The following is a 15,685-nucleotide window of genomic DNA, read 5'->3' as shown; positions in this document are numbered from 1 at the left end:
ACAATCAAACATATTCATTGAGCCTCGTTGATTATCCAAAGTACATATTATTTTTATTATAATGAAGCTTGAATTTTTCCTACACATTATTAAAATATTTTATTGATTACCTACTTGGTATAGTTAGTAATTAATAACATGATATTATGATGAAAAATAGATGATAGACCAAAATATTGATAAAGTAAACTAACCCTGTCGTATACTGTGATTTTATTATTGTTATCAATACTATTTGGTTTATGCTCTGGTTAGTGTAAACACAAATAACATTTTTGATAGTTAAAAACACCAATCAAATAGAACAGAGAGAATACAAACTGTACAATAAATTGTTAATACTTTTATTTTTTTCTTATAACGAGAGCTTTGAAATTATTTAAATTTAGTAAAAGAAAATGTTTATCATTATTTTTAAAAAAAAACAAAAGTACGTTGAACTTAAATGGTTTATGATTTGAAAATTGTCCATAAAATCATTATTTATCATAATTTATTCATGGGACAAAGTGTATTTTAAAACAAGTTAAGCAAAACTTTTCATACTTAAAAGTTGAAATAAAACATATTTTTAAATGGATATCTAACAAATTATTTTACTGATTGCTTAACCTTTTTGTAATAAGCAAATTGTATGGATATTTATTTCTACCATATATGAACATAGAAGTATATATCATATATTTATGGTACACGAACATAGAATAATTATTAATTGGTGTTTTTCAAAAATTTAATTTTCCCAATCAAATATCGATACTTAGTATTACTAAGACTTAGAGAATGATACTAACTATATCGATTGCTTATTTTTCATTCGGTGCGATTATATATTAAATTGAACGATTTATTAAAAATGTGGCAGGCTCAAGTCATTATAGTAAAAATAATAATTATTATAATGGTAATAATAATAATAATAATACTACAATAGGAACAAACAACTCGTATTAAAATATAATTCCAAAAGTGATTATTGTTAAAATACGCATTTCGTTTGTTTACATATTATTTAGACTACACCTATATCTTCATACATTTTAAACTTCAACAAAACGAATTCAGTGCGATTTAAAAATTGTAGGCATATTTTTATGGAATGGTAATTAAACCACGATAAAAAGTCATACCATGATTTCAGAGTTGGGCGTAAAAATAAAAGTATCTATGGATTTTTTATTATTTCGTGGTAATAACAAATTATTCAATGTCGAAAATGATTAATCTCCATTTAACTGATTAAATTTGATAACTAACTTATACATATATTAGATTATTGACTGGAAGCCCTGTAATTTAGTATGATTTGTATTATTTGTTAAAAGTTTTAAGAAGGAAAAGTGATTTTTCTTTAAATTGCTGCCCAACTCTTTCTGTTGATATATATTATACATACAAATTTAATTTGCCCGTAAAATATATATTCATACGTGATTTACTGATCTACTAATTTACAAGTTGTTCCAAAACAATTGTTAATAATTTAAAAACAGTCTATAAAAAATAATTTTTTCTACAATGTTCCGAAAAACACCATTTAGTATGACATGTATGATTACTGGCTCTATCGGCACACTAAAATTATTAAAAATTCTCCTAGCCCATGGATATCTCCATGAGTTAGGGGGTATACAACCAACGACAATTTTAATAAATTAGATTTCGTTTGAAACAATTTTTTTTTATCTGAATAAAACGTAAACAAATGGACGAATGATTGTTCTCGGGAAGAACATTCGATTAATAACAAAAACAAAGTTCAACAATAATGATTATTAAAAAAAAAACATCAACATAATACTTAACTTAGAGGAAGTGATCTTCCATGTCGAGTTGTAGTAGCTCAAGTTCTGCGCGACTTTTCCGTTTGCAAAATACCGTCAAACACAACAATCTGAGCATGACGCGGAACTGCGGGCTAAGAAATATGAGCACAAACGCCTTCCATACCGAATTGGATATTCCCAGCCACAGGGCGGCGAAACGGACATGGCCGGGCACCGCCGGTACACCGCCTAGTTGCTGGTATGCTTTGATGGACATCAATGGTGTCCAACATATCCAAAACGTTACGATCAACACGAATGACGTGACGTGTGTAGGATTGGACAAGTTTTCAGACAACGCTGTTACGTATTCCTGCGTACAACGATAATAATAATGCACGGCCATTAAAATAATAATATAACTTAATATTATAGCTACATTGATATATCCACAAATAAATTAGTATGATAAAGTGGACGTTGGTATTTATAGAACCGTCTGGTAAATGTGTGACCATTAAATAAGTTTTAAGTTATAAAAATTGTTTAATTTAATCGATTAGCATTATAATATACAATATTATCAAATATTAAGAATAAACTATGTCGTACAAACCATATACCGTCTATACCTTATGCCTACTATTAGTTAGATAAGGACTAGATTGTGCTGTTTTTTTTGTAATAAGAACAAATAAAAATAAAAATAATGACAGTGAGTTATGCTATTTATAAATACTATATTAGACTAAGAATCGTGTGTCTTATAACATAATCACCGAATACAATGAATACAATTACAATATTCAATTATTTTGTGTATTGTAGTTGTACCTATATTGTTTTAATAGTTATAAACATATAAACATATAAACATATAACATTTGGGCTAGTGTAAAATAAATTATAAACACGTATGTGTAATTTCTACAGCACCAGGGGAATTTTCGGTTCACTATTCCAATAAAGTCCAATTAAGGACAAACGGAGACGGCCCCTTTAATTTTTTAATTATAGTCAAAATTGAATAAGAAATCTACCGTAATTATGTTTAAACAATTTAACAGTTTAACTTGATTAATTCGTCTAGAACCCGAATAAATTATTATAATATACATACAACTCACTAAATTATTGAAATCGTATGTTTTTCTACGACAGTATTAGTATATAATTAATTAGCTTATTTGTTAATATTTTAATTTCAATTTAAAAAAGGCATTTCCTGTTCAAATTTATAATTATACATTTAAAGCTAATATTAACAGTGATTTTGCATTGTTAAATATTATAATGAGTTCTTTAATAAATTAAATATTTTTTTTACCTATAATGCTAAAAAAAGTATTTTAAACCAACGACTTGAAAAAAAATATGTGATTAAAGTTTTCAAGAAATATTATGCCACCATTAAGATTTTCAAGGTTTCACGTTATCAGCTTAAAGTCAAATAATCCACGGGAACTTTAAAAAGTTAAGCATCAGATGAGAACCAAGAGTTAAGTTAAGAACTATTTTTCAAAAAATAAAAGTATCAAGTTTGCGAATTATTTAAAAACTTTAAGTGTTGCCAAGGTGAACTAAGGCTCTTAGAGCATGCAAATATCCAACCAACGATCTACATATAAATTTCAAATCTAAAATTAAAAAGAGTTTTCAACCTGCGCTCTAATCATGTAAATTATTTGTTTTTATACAAATTATATTTTAAATGTGCTAAATTTATCCTTGTAGTGTTTAGATCAGAGTTTCTCAACCCGTGGTACGCGTACCACTAGAGTAGTACTCGGAAAGCTCATAGGTGGTATTCGGAGTAAATCTCCTTTTACAAAAAAAAATGGATCATTATTTGATAATAATTATATAAATAAATAAATAATAAATACATTTGCTACAAATGGCCCACGTGAGCCGCATACCGAATATGATATTTTTTTTAATACCCCCCTTTAAATCATTAATACTTTTCATAATGTTTTTGTTACATTTTAATAATAAAAAATGTTTTTGTAAATGTTTATATCAACTAAAACTGAAATATAATCCCTTTAAAGATTTATTATTAAACTATTATGTGTTATAATCAGTTTTTTATAACTTATTTTAAAAATTCTGAGTCTATATTTCTGCTATATAATAATATATAAATAATATATTTATATTTGTATTTTAGTATTATACTAAGCAATGGCCAATGACAGTAATATTGTTTATTTTAGCTGTACGTATAATAATTATTGTTATGTATCTATGTATAGGTATGTTACGCCCATTTTATCAAATATCACGGATTATATGCATATAATCGGATTTTTACACAATAAATGCATATTTTATGGGTTTGTGGTGTTAATGGCATTATATTATCTCCTTTTTCATCTACAAAAAGTGAATTCGATAATTCAATACTGTTCGACCAGTATCTAGCCATTGTTTCATACATATAGGTAATAGATGAATCATGACTAACGAGCTTTTGATAAAATTAATATAATAATATATCGTTTGATCGTTTAATCGTTTGCACGCGCACCACGACTATAGTGCATAGTTACATATCCTCTAAGTTTAAATACTGCAGTCCTGTAATTGAAATCATTCGTTTTCTGTATTCCAGCAGACAAACTCCATGGGCCATGGCTTCACAATGAATCACTTGAAGCTACTTGACGCCCTTGGTTATATAATGCTATGGCTTATGAGAACTATTTATTTATACTAATATAATAATTGTTACCTACTACTTTTTATACAATTTTGGGTTAGTGTATATTATAGTAAATATAAATCATAAATAAATGATCGAGTGATTTTTTTATTTCATTTTTGGTGCATATTTTGATAATATCCATGCATATTTCAAGCATTTATTCTGTTTATTTGCATATACATATATAAATATATAATAGAGGTTTCTACTTCATACAGATAAAACGTTAAACTATTATTGGTAATAACAGCTAGGACGGTGGGGGCCAACAATCAAGTATTGGCTTCTGGGTCACTCAATATAGAGGATATATACCTAATACCAGTCTAAAATATATCCACAGACCCTCCTAAACGACTGCCTATATAGTTATTATTTACTCAACCCCTCCGGTTATACCGTCCTACAAGCGGACTCGTAGCTGCAGTACGCGTCTATAATATTATATTATTATTTATTATATGTATCATGTATATATGTATAGGTATATATCGTGTTAGTATATAATTTATATACCTATGTCTATAACGTCAATATGATAATATTATTTCGTACCTTGTCGTGTGCTAGAAAGCCACGCCGCAGCCGCCTGATCGCACCGTAAATATACACGTACGTGTACAGAATTGTGATCAGACTGGGCCCCAGCACCAGTATGGACAGCGTCACCGAATACGCCGCCATGCCCTGCCAGTCAAGCATGCACACCGCCGTGTCCTGGTCGAATACCGGATCACCGAACTCGAGCAGCGGTGGGCTGCATAGCATCGCCGACGATATCCACGTGAACGCCATCCAGCACTGACACCTGGTGCGCGTCTGCACCGTAAAGTACCGGACTGGTTTGCGTACCGCTATGTACCTGCGAAAAACCATCGTGTGCACACGCGTATTATTTCATTGTGGGTATATTTTTGAAGAACCTATACAAAATATATTATGTTATTTTATTGAGTGCATTGCAGCCAGAGCGAGGTTCTAACACACTTCACTCGGCGTCTTTCTCACTTCTCGTAGATTAGTTATGCGAAGAATAACTTCTGGTGTTCTGCGATAAAAGGATCACCCTGTATAATATATATCATGTAAATTGTAAGATATCCAATATGTGTTATAATACTATATATATTTTATTTCAAAGCATCATTTATTATTGTAAATATGGACAGACAGGGTTCGAGAACTACATAATATCACACTATGTTAGAGACTTATACATAATTTGTTAAGTCTAATAATTATCCCTATCAAAGTCTATTGATGATTAAATTAGATATATAATGTTAGTATGTATGTAAACTAACAGTGCAGTAAACTCTCGTTGTGTCGAAATTCAAGATACAGTCGGTACTTCAAATTTTTCGTAATCAATAAAATTCAATATTTTGAAATTTTTTCTGTTCTCCTTGAGTTATGTCACAACTAAAATTTACTGTTTATTGATACCCAATCGTGAATGTGAAAAATCGGAGAAAGGGGGTTGGATTATTATTTTATGGACAATAGTGTTTATTTTGTATGTATTATACAGAATATACTATTTCAACATAACATGATATTGAGTAAAAAATATTACAGCTTAAACATTTTTTCTCACTTATTATGCTTGCGTTCGAATCTAATTTGAAAACGGGCTGTTTGGAATATTATATATTATGTACAATACGATTCACGTTAACTACAACGATGCCACTGTACAATATCATAATACACCTCGCTAATATACGTGATCGCATCATAATGCGGTGTTGTGCACACGCAAATGTATGATGCGTTATATTTTTCTGGATATAATTCGTCCCTTCACGTGCTGCAATCATCGACGAGAAGAATGTATATATACCTACATCGCGCGTGTAGAAGTGCAAAACACGCGACTCAGACATGCGATCGAACTGCAGTATAATTATACATACATATGCCTAGTAGGTAGTATAATAGTGTAGGTACAAAAACAATTTTGTGTACAATAAGTCTGTAGGGGTGGATCTAAGAATGATAACATGGTGAGTTTAGAAATAATATTTGAATATGCCCTAGAGTCATAATGATAAACCATCAACATATTATAAAATTTGATAGGTACCTATTTTCTATAATGTTTCAGCATTATACAATAATGAATATAAAATAATAACTAATGAAGAAATTTTTTAAATAAATGTATGAGAAATTTCCGTCAATTTACACACAACGATTTAGTAATATGTTGGGGGGGAGGTGCGTGAGTTCGTGGAACGCATATACTATACGTACACACGCAATCGACATAATTGAGTATTTTACCTCTGAATACAAAATATAAACCACGTGTCGGTAGGACGGACGCTTAAAAATTTAAATCATGTATACCGTTACAACATGCATACTATTATTCTTATGTTAGGTACATATATTATATACTATTAGATTGTATAAAGGTACAACGCACTCATTGCAAAATTATCGTTGTACAACTGACGACAGGTGAAACATTAAACCGCGACTTTATTCCTATAGGCGAAATAAAAAGTAAATTGTTTTGGATTTTAATACCTAATATTGAAATATATATTTTATATTAACTTAATTTAGATTTAAGTTTTTGAAGTGGAATAACTGATATTTTAAAACGTAATATACAAATATAATTATATATATATTTTTATAAGTATTTACAAAGTTTAGCAAAGCTGAGTAATAAGAAATTCACCAATAAAAATTCAAATGAAGTAATAACAGCATATTATTTATAAATAAATAATAAACTTTTAGTTCAATATTCAACGTTTTCTCCTTTAGATATATAATTATAGGCATATAAAAGAAGTTATTGTGTTAGGGAAAAATGAAGTATTTAAATTTAAATTAAAGTTGTCAATAACTCATTAATAATTGAAAGTACAAAGAGCAACCTCGACGCATCGAATACTTGATGAATTATTTTAAAAGCAGTTAATCAATATTTCTTATGACGGCGTCATGTATAGGCAATTTAATACCACTATTAATATCGAGTGGCTGGAATAATAGGTATTTTATGACGTATTCTATGATACTAAGACTAAATACAATTAACACACATTTTGTAGTTTCTGTTTATCAGTGTAATAATAATTTTTATCTTTGAGTGACCATTGCTCATTATTATGAAGAACTTAAATCATTATTATAACTCGTATAAAATTAAAATGCATTAAAATTATTACCTGTCCACACTAATCCACATAAGTGTGTATGCAGACACGGTCCACAGTGCGACTTCGATGTATCCGATTATTCTACAAGCAATTTTCCCATAAACCCATTGTTGCACAAGTGCTGGATACACGGAAAATGGCACTACGAGCACACCGTAGAGCAGGTCGGCCAGAGCCAGTGACACCAAGTATACATTCATCACCTCTCCTCCACCTATTACATTATACAGAAGCGGGTTATTAGAAAAACTGGATGCAGTTCAAATAAAAAAATCTTATATTTTTTTTTCGATATAGCATTAATCACGTTAAAATAACTCGTTGCCCTGATTTGAAAATGGTGTCGTCAGCTGCTTCAATAATGTCAATAATATAATATCAGGAAATTTTTTTTTATTAGTTCTTAGTGTAAACTATTACAACTCGACAAATATCAGGAAATAATTCATATAAATCGATAAACGCATATAATACCTCTTATGTTGGTGAACGTAGCGATTATGAGGATATTAAGGAGGATGATGGCGACCGCCATGGTGAGCACCAGCGATGCCTGGGTTAAGGGCTCCAGGTTGTGGTGGGGGTGGGCTTCAGTAGTACGTGCCCACCGCCATTGTTGCTATCTGTCACACATCACAGCCTATACAAAAATATATAAATGTCATTAAACGATTATTATTTGAATAACATTTTTATCACATTATAGGTAAAAATTACGATTAGACACTATGATAAAATTCACTCAATTATGTGTATAATACATTAATTAACATTAACGATACAACTGAAACGAAGCATTCAACCGATTTAACTATAGTATAAAATAAATAATAATCGTTCTCTTATAAAAATAGGGGATTCGTAGAAAGTATCCTTGAAAATGTTTTAAAACAAATAATAATCAATACTATATAGCTACTATATTTTCCAAACTATTATTTTGTAGTTTATTTTTTGAATTACATTATATTGTACATATTTAGGTTTTAGAGTTGATTTCATTAAAAACATTCTTATTATTGTATAATGTGTTATGTGTATAATCATTATATATATATATAATATATTCAATGGCTTCTAACAGAAAATCAATGTTAATAATGTGTCTAATCGATAATATTAATAGACTTATACAGTTATATAGTTATACATGTATATTGTATATAGCACACAGTTCTATTTAAGAGTCTGTAATAATAATAAAAACTATAATAACTATCAGATAGATAATTCTTAGAAGTGAAAATCAATAATGACGATTAATTAAATTTTTATTTATTTGTTAATGTGAGGAAATTAATTTATTCGGCTTGTTATGATTGTATTTTAAAAGTATAAAAGTCTATAGATGAAATAATAATATTAAGGTTGTGGTTCGTTATGTTTCATCAATCTAAATAAGGTTAATATACACATTATAGAACACAACATAATATAAACGCTAATAATAATACAAAATATTGTCTAGATTTGTGGGGGCGAAGTGCAAACCATATAATTATATCACAATATTATAGTCGATACTGTATAAATATCATTGTACTGTGCGATACTAATGCCACCATTATAATATAATATCTACTATACTATATAATACTAGTTACTATGCTACTGTATACTATGATATATTAAAACTACTATAATAATATTGTACCTCGTGATATATACATTACGACATAGATAAAAGATATATCATAGACGCATATCGATCGGAGGACGACGGGTTTTAGACTTTTACTACACGCGCGTACCACCCGTTTAGCGCTTTATGCGATAAAGAACATACGAAAAATACGAACGACCTGGCGAAACGATTACTCGCGATTTACGAGAAATTCGAACTATTGTACTATAGAGTACATCGACGTAGCTCCGTATCCATCGTGGAAGAAATCTCGCACAGGATGACGATTGAGTGCTTTGAGAAAAATCTATCGGAAAAAAATAAATAAACAAGAGAGACGCTACAGCAGCGACGGACGACTAAAATTGACCGTGCACGTTGCGGGGGCGGTGAAGAGATGATGAAGGGTCGGGTTGCGGAAATCTAAACGGTGCGAGTGTGTACACCTATATGTCATAATATATACGAATTACACTCGAAAAAAATCACCAGAACCGATACGAATCCATAATTATTTATAGTAGACGATCATCGTTGTGGTGCATCCTGCTGTAGACGGTGCAGGTGTAGTATGCGTATCCATATTCGAAGGGTGCACGATTGGCGACGACATGACTGCAGTGGTGGTGGCGGAGTGTTGTGGTAAAAATGATATGTAACGTTATTACGAAGACTTTCAGAAGACGTGTTAGAATATTGTCACAATAATAATAATAATACGTCGATACCACTTATCACTATAATAAACGGTAATCCCGCGGGTCGCCCGTCGCTGCCGTGTAATATAATATCATATAACATATTTCGATTTCATTATTCGTCAAGGAAATCACTCCGACGTCCGCCGTCCATCCGCACTGTCGTTAAGGTGTAAATCGTCGTGTACATAAATATTATTAAATTAGATAACGAACCATCCCGACCGGGCGACGTTGAAGACAGCGATACGAGCACGTATCATGGTCGGGTCCGAGTGCAGTGCGTACACCTACAGCAACTTCTGCTAAAGACACGACGGTCGGCGAGTCGAAAAAAAATTGACCCAGACCCCAGCGCGCGCGTTTACCTGCCCCCGAGACGATGTCAGAGTAGTCGTCGAACGCGTATATTCGCCAATAATACGAACGGGCGACGATTGCACCACGATAATAATGTTAACATTAAAAAATAAAAAAAACGATACAACGATAATATGTCAAAAATAGACTACAATCCGAGACGATACAATCATTACGCAACGACGTTGATAAGTACACGAATTGAAAAAATACCCGTATGCGATATAATATAACGTTATATATATCGTCATAGAATATACATATTATTACATATACAATATATTATATTAGTGTGTGTGCGTGCGCGTGTGTGTGTACGAGTGTACGTGTATGTGTGTGTGTGTGTGTGTGCTCACCAGATTCCGGTAACATGGCGGTCGCGCTGACGGGGTCGAAGTGCCGCAGCGGATGAGATGAATAATAATTGTAATTGTCGTGATGATTATATATTATAATGTTTATATATTATACATATATATATTTACAACGCGATGGATATTATACGAAACATGATGTGTATATTATAATTATTGTTAATGGGTAGACGTGGAAAGCGAAAAAATTGTTTTAGAAAAAAAAAAAAGAAAAAAGAAAGATATTGTACACGGAATGTTGCAAGAGCTACACTACTACCACTATTATACACTGCGGCGGCCGATTCGCGCGCCTCCCCTTCTGACACGCGCGCACCTAGCACGCACCCCCACCCCCCGAACCATGTCGACCGTTACCCGCGACCCCACGACCCGCTCACGCACACACACGATCGGGAAAGCTCACACACACACACACAAACGGAAAAGCTCTCACACACACACACATAACGTACAGTCACCGTGCCCTCCCCTCGTAGCCACCCGCTCACTCTAACCACCCTCGCCGACAAATTTATCGGCCTTGCCTTACACGCGCACACACTCACAAAAGTGAGCGCGTGCGCGCAATTCACTACTGCGCCCTCCATACACCTCCCGGCGCTCACCCCACCACCGATGGGCGCACTACCCTCCGAAAGTTTGTACTGACGCCGCCGCGTGACGTCAACCAAAGGACGCCACAGCATTCGCGGCTCCAGTGTGTCCGTGTCGTGGCTGCGCTTATCTGACTCCAGCGGACGAGGGCTGCTCTTGGCGTTTCTACGCTCCCGCAAACACAAACTATCGTGCGCGCGCATTTACCCAAAAACACATGTATATACGACATATTACCCAACTCTCGAGCGCGCGCGCGCGCGCGCAAATACCATTATACAAATATATATATACAAAAAGAAGTATTATATGTATATAGTAAATAGTGTATTGTGTGATACCTATAATATTGTATAGGTAATAGGTGGTTACCTATATACATACGCGCTCAAGCTCTTTCAATTTTTTGTGCCACTGCTAACGTTTGCGTATAATTTGTTACGTATTATGGGTACCTACATAAACCTAGCTTGTTGGTAATTGTACTCAAAAGATATCCGGAAGTCGCCACGAGTAAAATGTACTATAGTAACTAGTATGCACTGCTTACTAAGTAGATATAAATTCGTATAGACGTGATGAGACGTATATCGATACACGTTGTTATATTATAATGTGCCTACCAGTGGTCGAAATGGATCAAGATAAGTGGAGAGATGCCTTACGATTCAGATTTAGACCTATACGAAAAATAAAAAGTTTTCTTATACATAGGTATAAGTATAAAAATCATAATAATTATTTCATTTTAAAACACAAGTCTTAGGAGGAATGCGTTAGTCTAGACAAAATAAGTAGAGGGATGAAAAATGTAAATACAAAAAAGTAGAGGGATGTCATCCCTCCGTATCACCCCCACTTCGACCACTGTGCCTACCTAGCTACCAATATAGGTGTATATAATGGTATCGGGTCAGGTATGAAATATGAATAGCTATGGTCTATGGAGATATCCACTTATGGATATTTTATACTTCAAAAAAATCTTTTTTATTAGTAAATTGCTCTATATTTAATTTATAAAAATGTGTAGGTAATACTCATATCTTTCATAGTAGTTTATGACAATAATACCTAAAGTCTCTTATATTTAAATACCTACAAAGTGCAAATAATAAGGTACAATACGTTTATCGTTTATTTATGGTTTATCACTTTTTAGTATTTGCAATATTAAATTATTATTAATATTACCTATGGTAAGAGTAGGTATCCAGCAATCAGTATGGATAATATATGTATTATAGGTATTAGGTTCATATTTTTTTTTCATTCTTAGATCTATCCGTGGGGCCTTGGAGCAAAAAGATGAATACAGAAAACCTACTTATACAATATACATGTCAATGACTCGGAATTATTATTCATAGGATAAAACTGTGATGGGTGCTTACTGCTATGGATAAGGGACGTATCAGAAATAATTAAAATACATGCAGAGTGATTCACCATGCATGATCACCCCTATTTTTTCTTTAAATAATTAATTAATTTAAATTCTGATTTTTGGGATTTTGAAATATACTCAAAACAGTAATCACATTTTTCAAATTCCTGAATTTTATTGTTGTATACTACTTATGAAATGTCCTCTGGGGTTACAAACTTCTGTTTTTCAAATAATAACCCCCCTTTTAGATTCTGAGCGGAGCGATGGATGTATTGATTTTACAATGATGTGTTTTTATATTTATTTTTTTTTTTTTTTTGTGTCTGTCATCAAGGTTTCTTCTAGTAAAAGTACTTCAATTTTCTTCAACAGTAACTTTTTTCTGGTAGAAAAGTTAATCTAGTTGGTGCAATCGGGAGGTAAAAATTAAAAATGTCCAATAATTTTCAAAAGCAACAGGAAAAACAAACAAAAAGTTAAGGAAAGACAAGAAATTTTAAGCAAAATAAGTTTTCCAAAAATTAGATTTTGGCTTTTAGTGTAACTCTAACATTTTACTAAATATTTGCTAACATTTTCTATACACTGTAACATTTTCAAAATATGTTGATTTGTGTTGAAATATTTGTAGGCATATGAAATTTTCGATTATTATTTGTTTTTTTTAAAACTTAGTCGATAAAAAAATTTTTGCTCCGTCAAAAAACTTGTTAATGTATAAAAAGTTTCTTGTAAGTTGTTGTTTATGGAATTTTAAAAAAAAGTTGAGCGTAAATCGACAATAATTTTTCATGGGCGTTTAAACTTAGAATTTTGAGGAAATTCGTAAAAATCACGAAGATTAGCAAATTATATTTAGTTAGAAATTCATAAAAGTTTTTGTTTTTATATCTAAGATTTAAAAATTTAATAAAAGACTCCTTACAGGTTTGACTACTTCTATCAAAAAAAAAAAGTGTATAATTACTTTTTTATGAGCGTTTGAAGTTGAAATTTTTACAACATTGGATATTCACTCGATTTCTCTTGTAGCGATTTTCTTATTTTGTTGTAATTCAAAAACGAATTACTGTAGACACTTGAAATTTACACCAAATCTTTATTTCATCATTTCATACACTTCATATACTTGATACAATTTTCAAAATATTTGAAATTGTTTAAGCTGTTGACGCTTTGACAGACATTTTCAATTTTAATTTTTTTTCTATAAATAATTTTTTATAAGCTTTTAAAGTTCAAATTTCGACAATATTTATAAAATTGAAAATGATTTTGTAGTTAAAAATGTATGAAATGTTCAACTTTTATAGCTAAGAATTGAAAATTTAAAACAAGGTTTTCGTAACTAAAAAATCTAAAAAATCTAGGTATGAATACAGTTATTTTTTAGGCTTTTTTTACTTTGAATAATTTAGTAGATTTTTTTGAACATTTTTATATATCTACCTAATTCAAAATTTGAACAAGTTTAGTTATAGATTTAAGTTATGTACTGAAGTCTATGGACTATTATCCAGTATCCTATTATATATTTATTTTACATAAATATATAATATATGTTATATTGAACCTAATAGGTACCTATTTATTATTCGTACTTGGACCATTTTTACAATATATTAATGTTCATAGATTAATATTAATCACTAAAATTTACAAATCAACAAAGCCCATATTTTCAAAATCCATTATCATGGATTAATACACGAAGTTAAATAACTCGAAAACTACTCGTTCAAATTTTGAACTAGTTACCTACAACAAAATGTTCAAAAAAGATTTCCACTAAATAATTTTCAATAAATAATAGGGGTTCTCATTTGAAAACAGAAATTTGCATCTCTACAGGACACTGTATAAAAATATCTCAAGTAATAGAAAATATTACTGTCCTTAAGTATATTTAAAAATTCTAAAAATCAGATTTTAAATAACTACATTATTGTAAAAAAAGAGGGTGATCATGCTTGGTGAAATCACTCTGTATAACAAGCCTTTATACATATTTTTATTGGGTACATACGTAGATACCTAAAAAATATAGGAATAGGTAATTATGTTCCAAATTAAAATAAAAACATAGGTACCTATGTAATATTATAAGTTTATGTATCCTTAGGTACCTTAGGTACCTACACGTCCTACACGGCTATTGGCTGCATGCCTGCATATTTAATAAATATTCCACTTTGAGAGGTTTTAGCGTCAAATACCAATTCAAAATTACGTAAGTAGGTTAAGAGTTTTAAGGCGTCACGTTTGATGATAGACATCCTCATCTCTCATTCTCACACATTCCTATTTCCTACCGGCTACTGACCACTCTTCCCTTTCTCGCCAAGTCGTAATAACACTTATAATGTTTGTACATTTATATACTCATGGATACAATGATATATGGGTAGTCCATTAGTGCGTGACAAAAAATAATTTTAGAAGCAATTGCCTCTGAGATTTACCAACGTTTGAGAGGTGGGTATCATTTTTTTTTATATCATCAGTTACCTACCTATAATATTGTTCATTACTAATTGAAAGAATAGGTAATTTATTAGATTAGGTAGGTATGTTTTCATAACAATCAACAATAGTTGTGATTAATTATTGCAAAAATAATTTTAAAAAAAATTTTAAAGACATGTTTTTATTTTACTATTTTTAAATGGTTATGATGAAAATTATAATATTATAATAGTTGAATACTTATGGTTAATTTTTTTTAACCTTTTAAGTCATATAATATTACTAATATTAGTATATTACATACCTACCTAAGTAATTTATTATTTTGATTAAATAATTTGTTAACATTAAATAACTAATAACCAAATCAAAGTTTATAAGGTATCAACCTAGTTGTAACTTGTGATACTTGATAATGATGAAAAGATTTATACAAACCATGTTGAATAACAATAACATTGAAAACTCATTGGTATGAATAAACTAAAAAGAAGTATAAGTAATAACCACTTTACTGTAGG

General features: G+C 30.9%; 1 protein-coding gene across 3 annotated transcripts; it reads right to left on the bottom strand.

Moving 5' to 3' along the window:
- Window positions 1-984: 984 nt before the first annotated feature.
- Window positions 985-10,988, bottom strand: LOC111041001 (beta-1 adrenergic receptor). Of its 3 annotated transcripts, none has more exons than XM_022325128.1 (5): window positions 10,694-10,988; window positions 8,130-8,295; window positions 7,665-7,869; window positions 5,032-5,338; window positions 985-2,139 (listed from the first exon to the last, which is right to left on the bottom strand). In XM_022325128.1, exons 2-5 carry the CDS (start codon window positions 8,188-8,190, stop codon window positions 1,807-1,809), a joined length of 906 nt encoding a protein of 301 aa, XP_022180820.1. In that variant the 5' UTR covers window positions 8,191-8,295; window positions 10,694-10,988; the 3' UTR covers window positions 985-1,806. The 3 variants fall into 3 exon arrangements, with proteins under 3 accessions (XP_022180820.1, XP_022180821.1, XP_022180822.1); XM_022325129.1 differs by lacking the exon at window positions 10,694-10,988 and adding an exon at window positions 10,194-10,626; XM_022325130.1 differs by lacking the exon at window positions 10,694-10,988 and adding an exon at window positions 9,310-10,180.
- Window positions 10,989-15,685: the final 4,697 nt, after the last annotated feature.

This window comes from Myzus persicae, unplaced genomic scaffold (assembly GCF_001856785.1).
Source record: "Myzus persicae strain clone G006 unplaced genomic scaffold, MPER_G0061.0, whole genome shotgun sequence".
NCBI classification, from domain to species: domain Eukaryota; kingdom Metazoa; phylum Arthropoda; class Insecta; order Hemiptera; family Aphididae; genus Myzus; species Myzus persicae.
The sequence above is the reverse complement of the archived record's forward strand: the minus strand, read 5'-3'. Positions and strand labels throughout refer to the sequence as shown.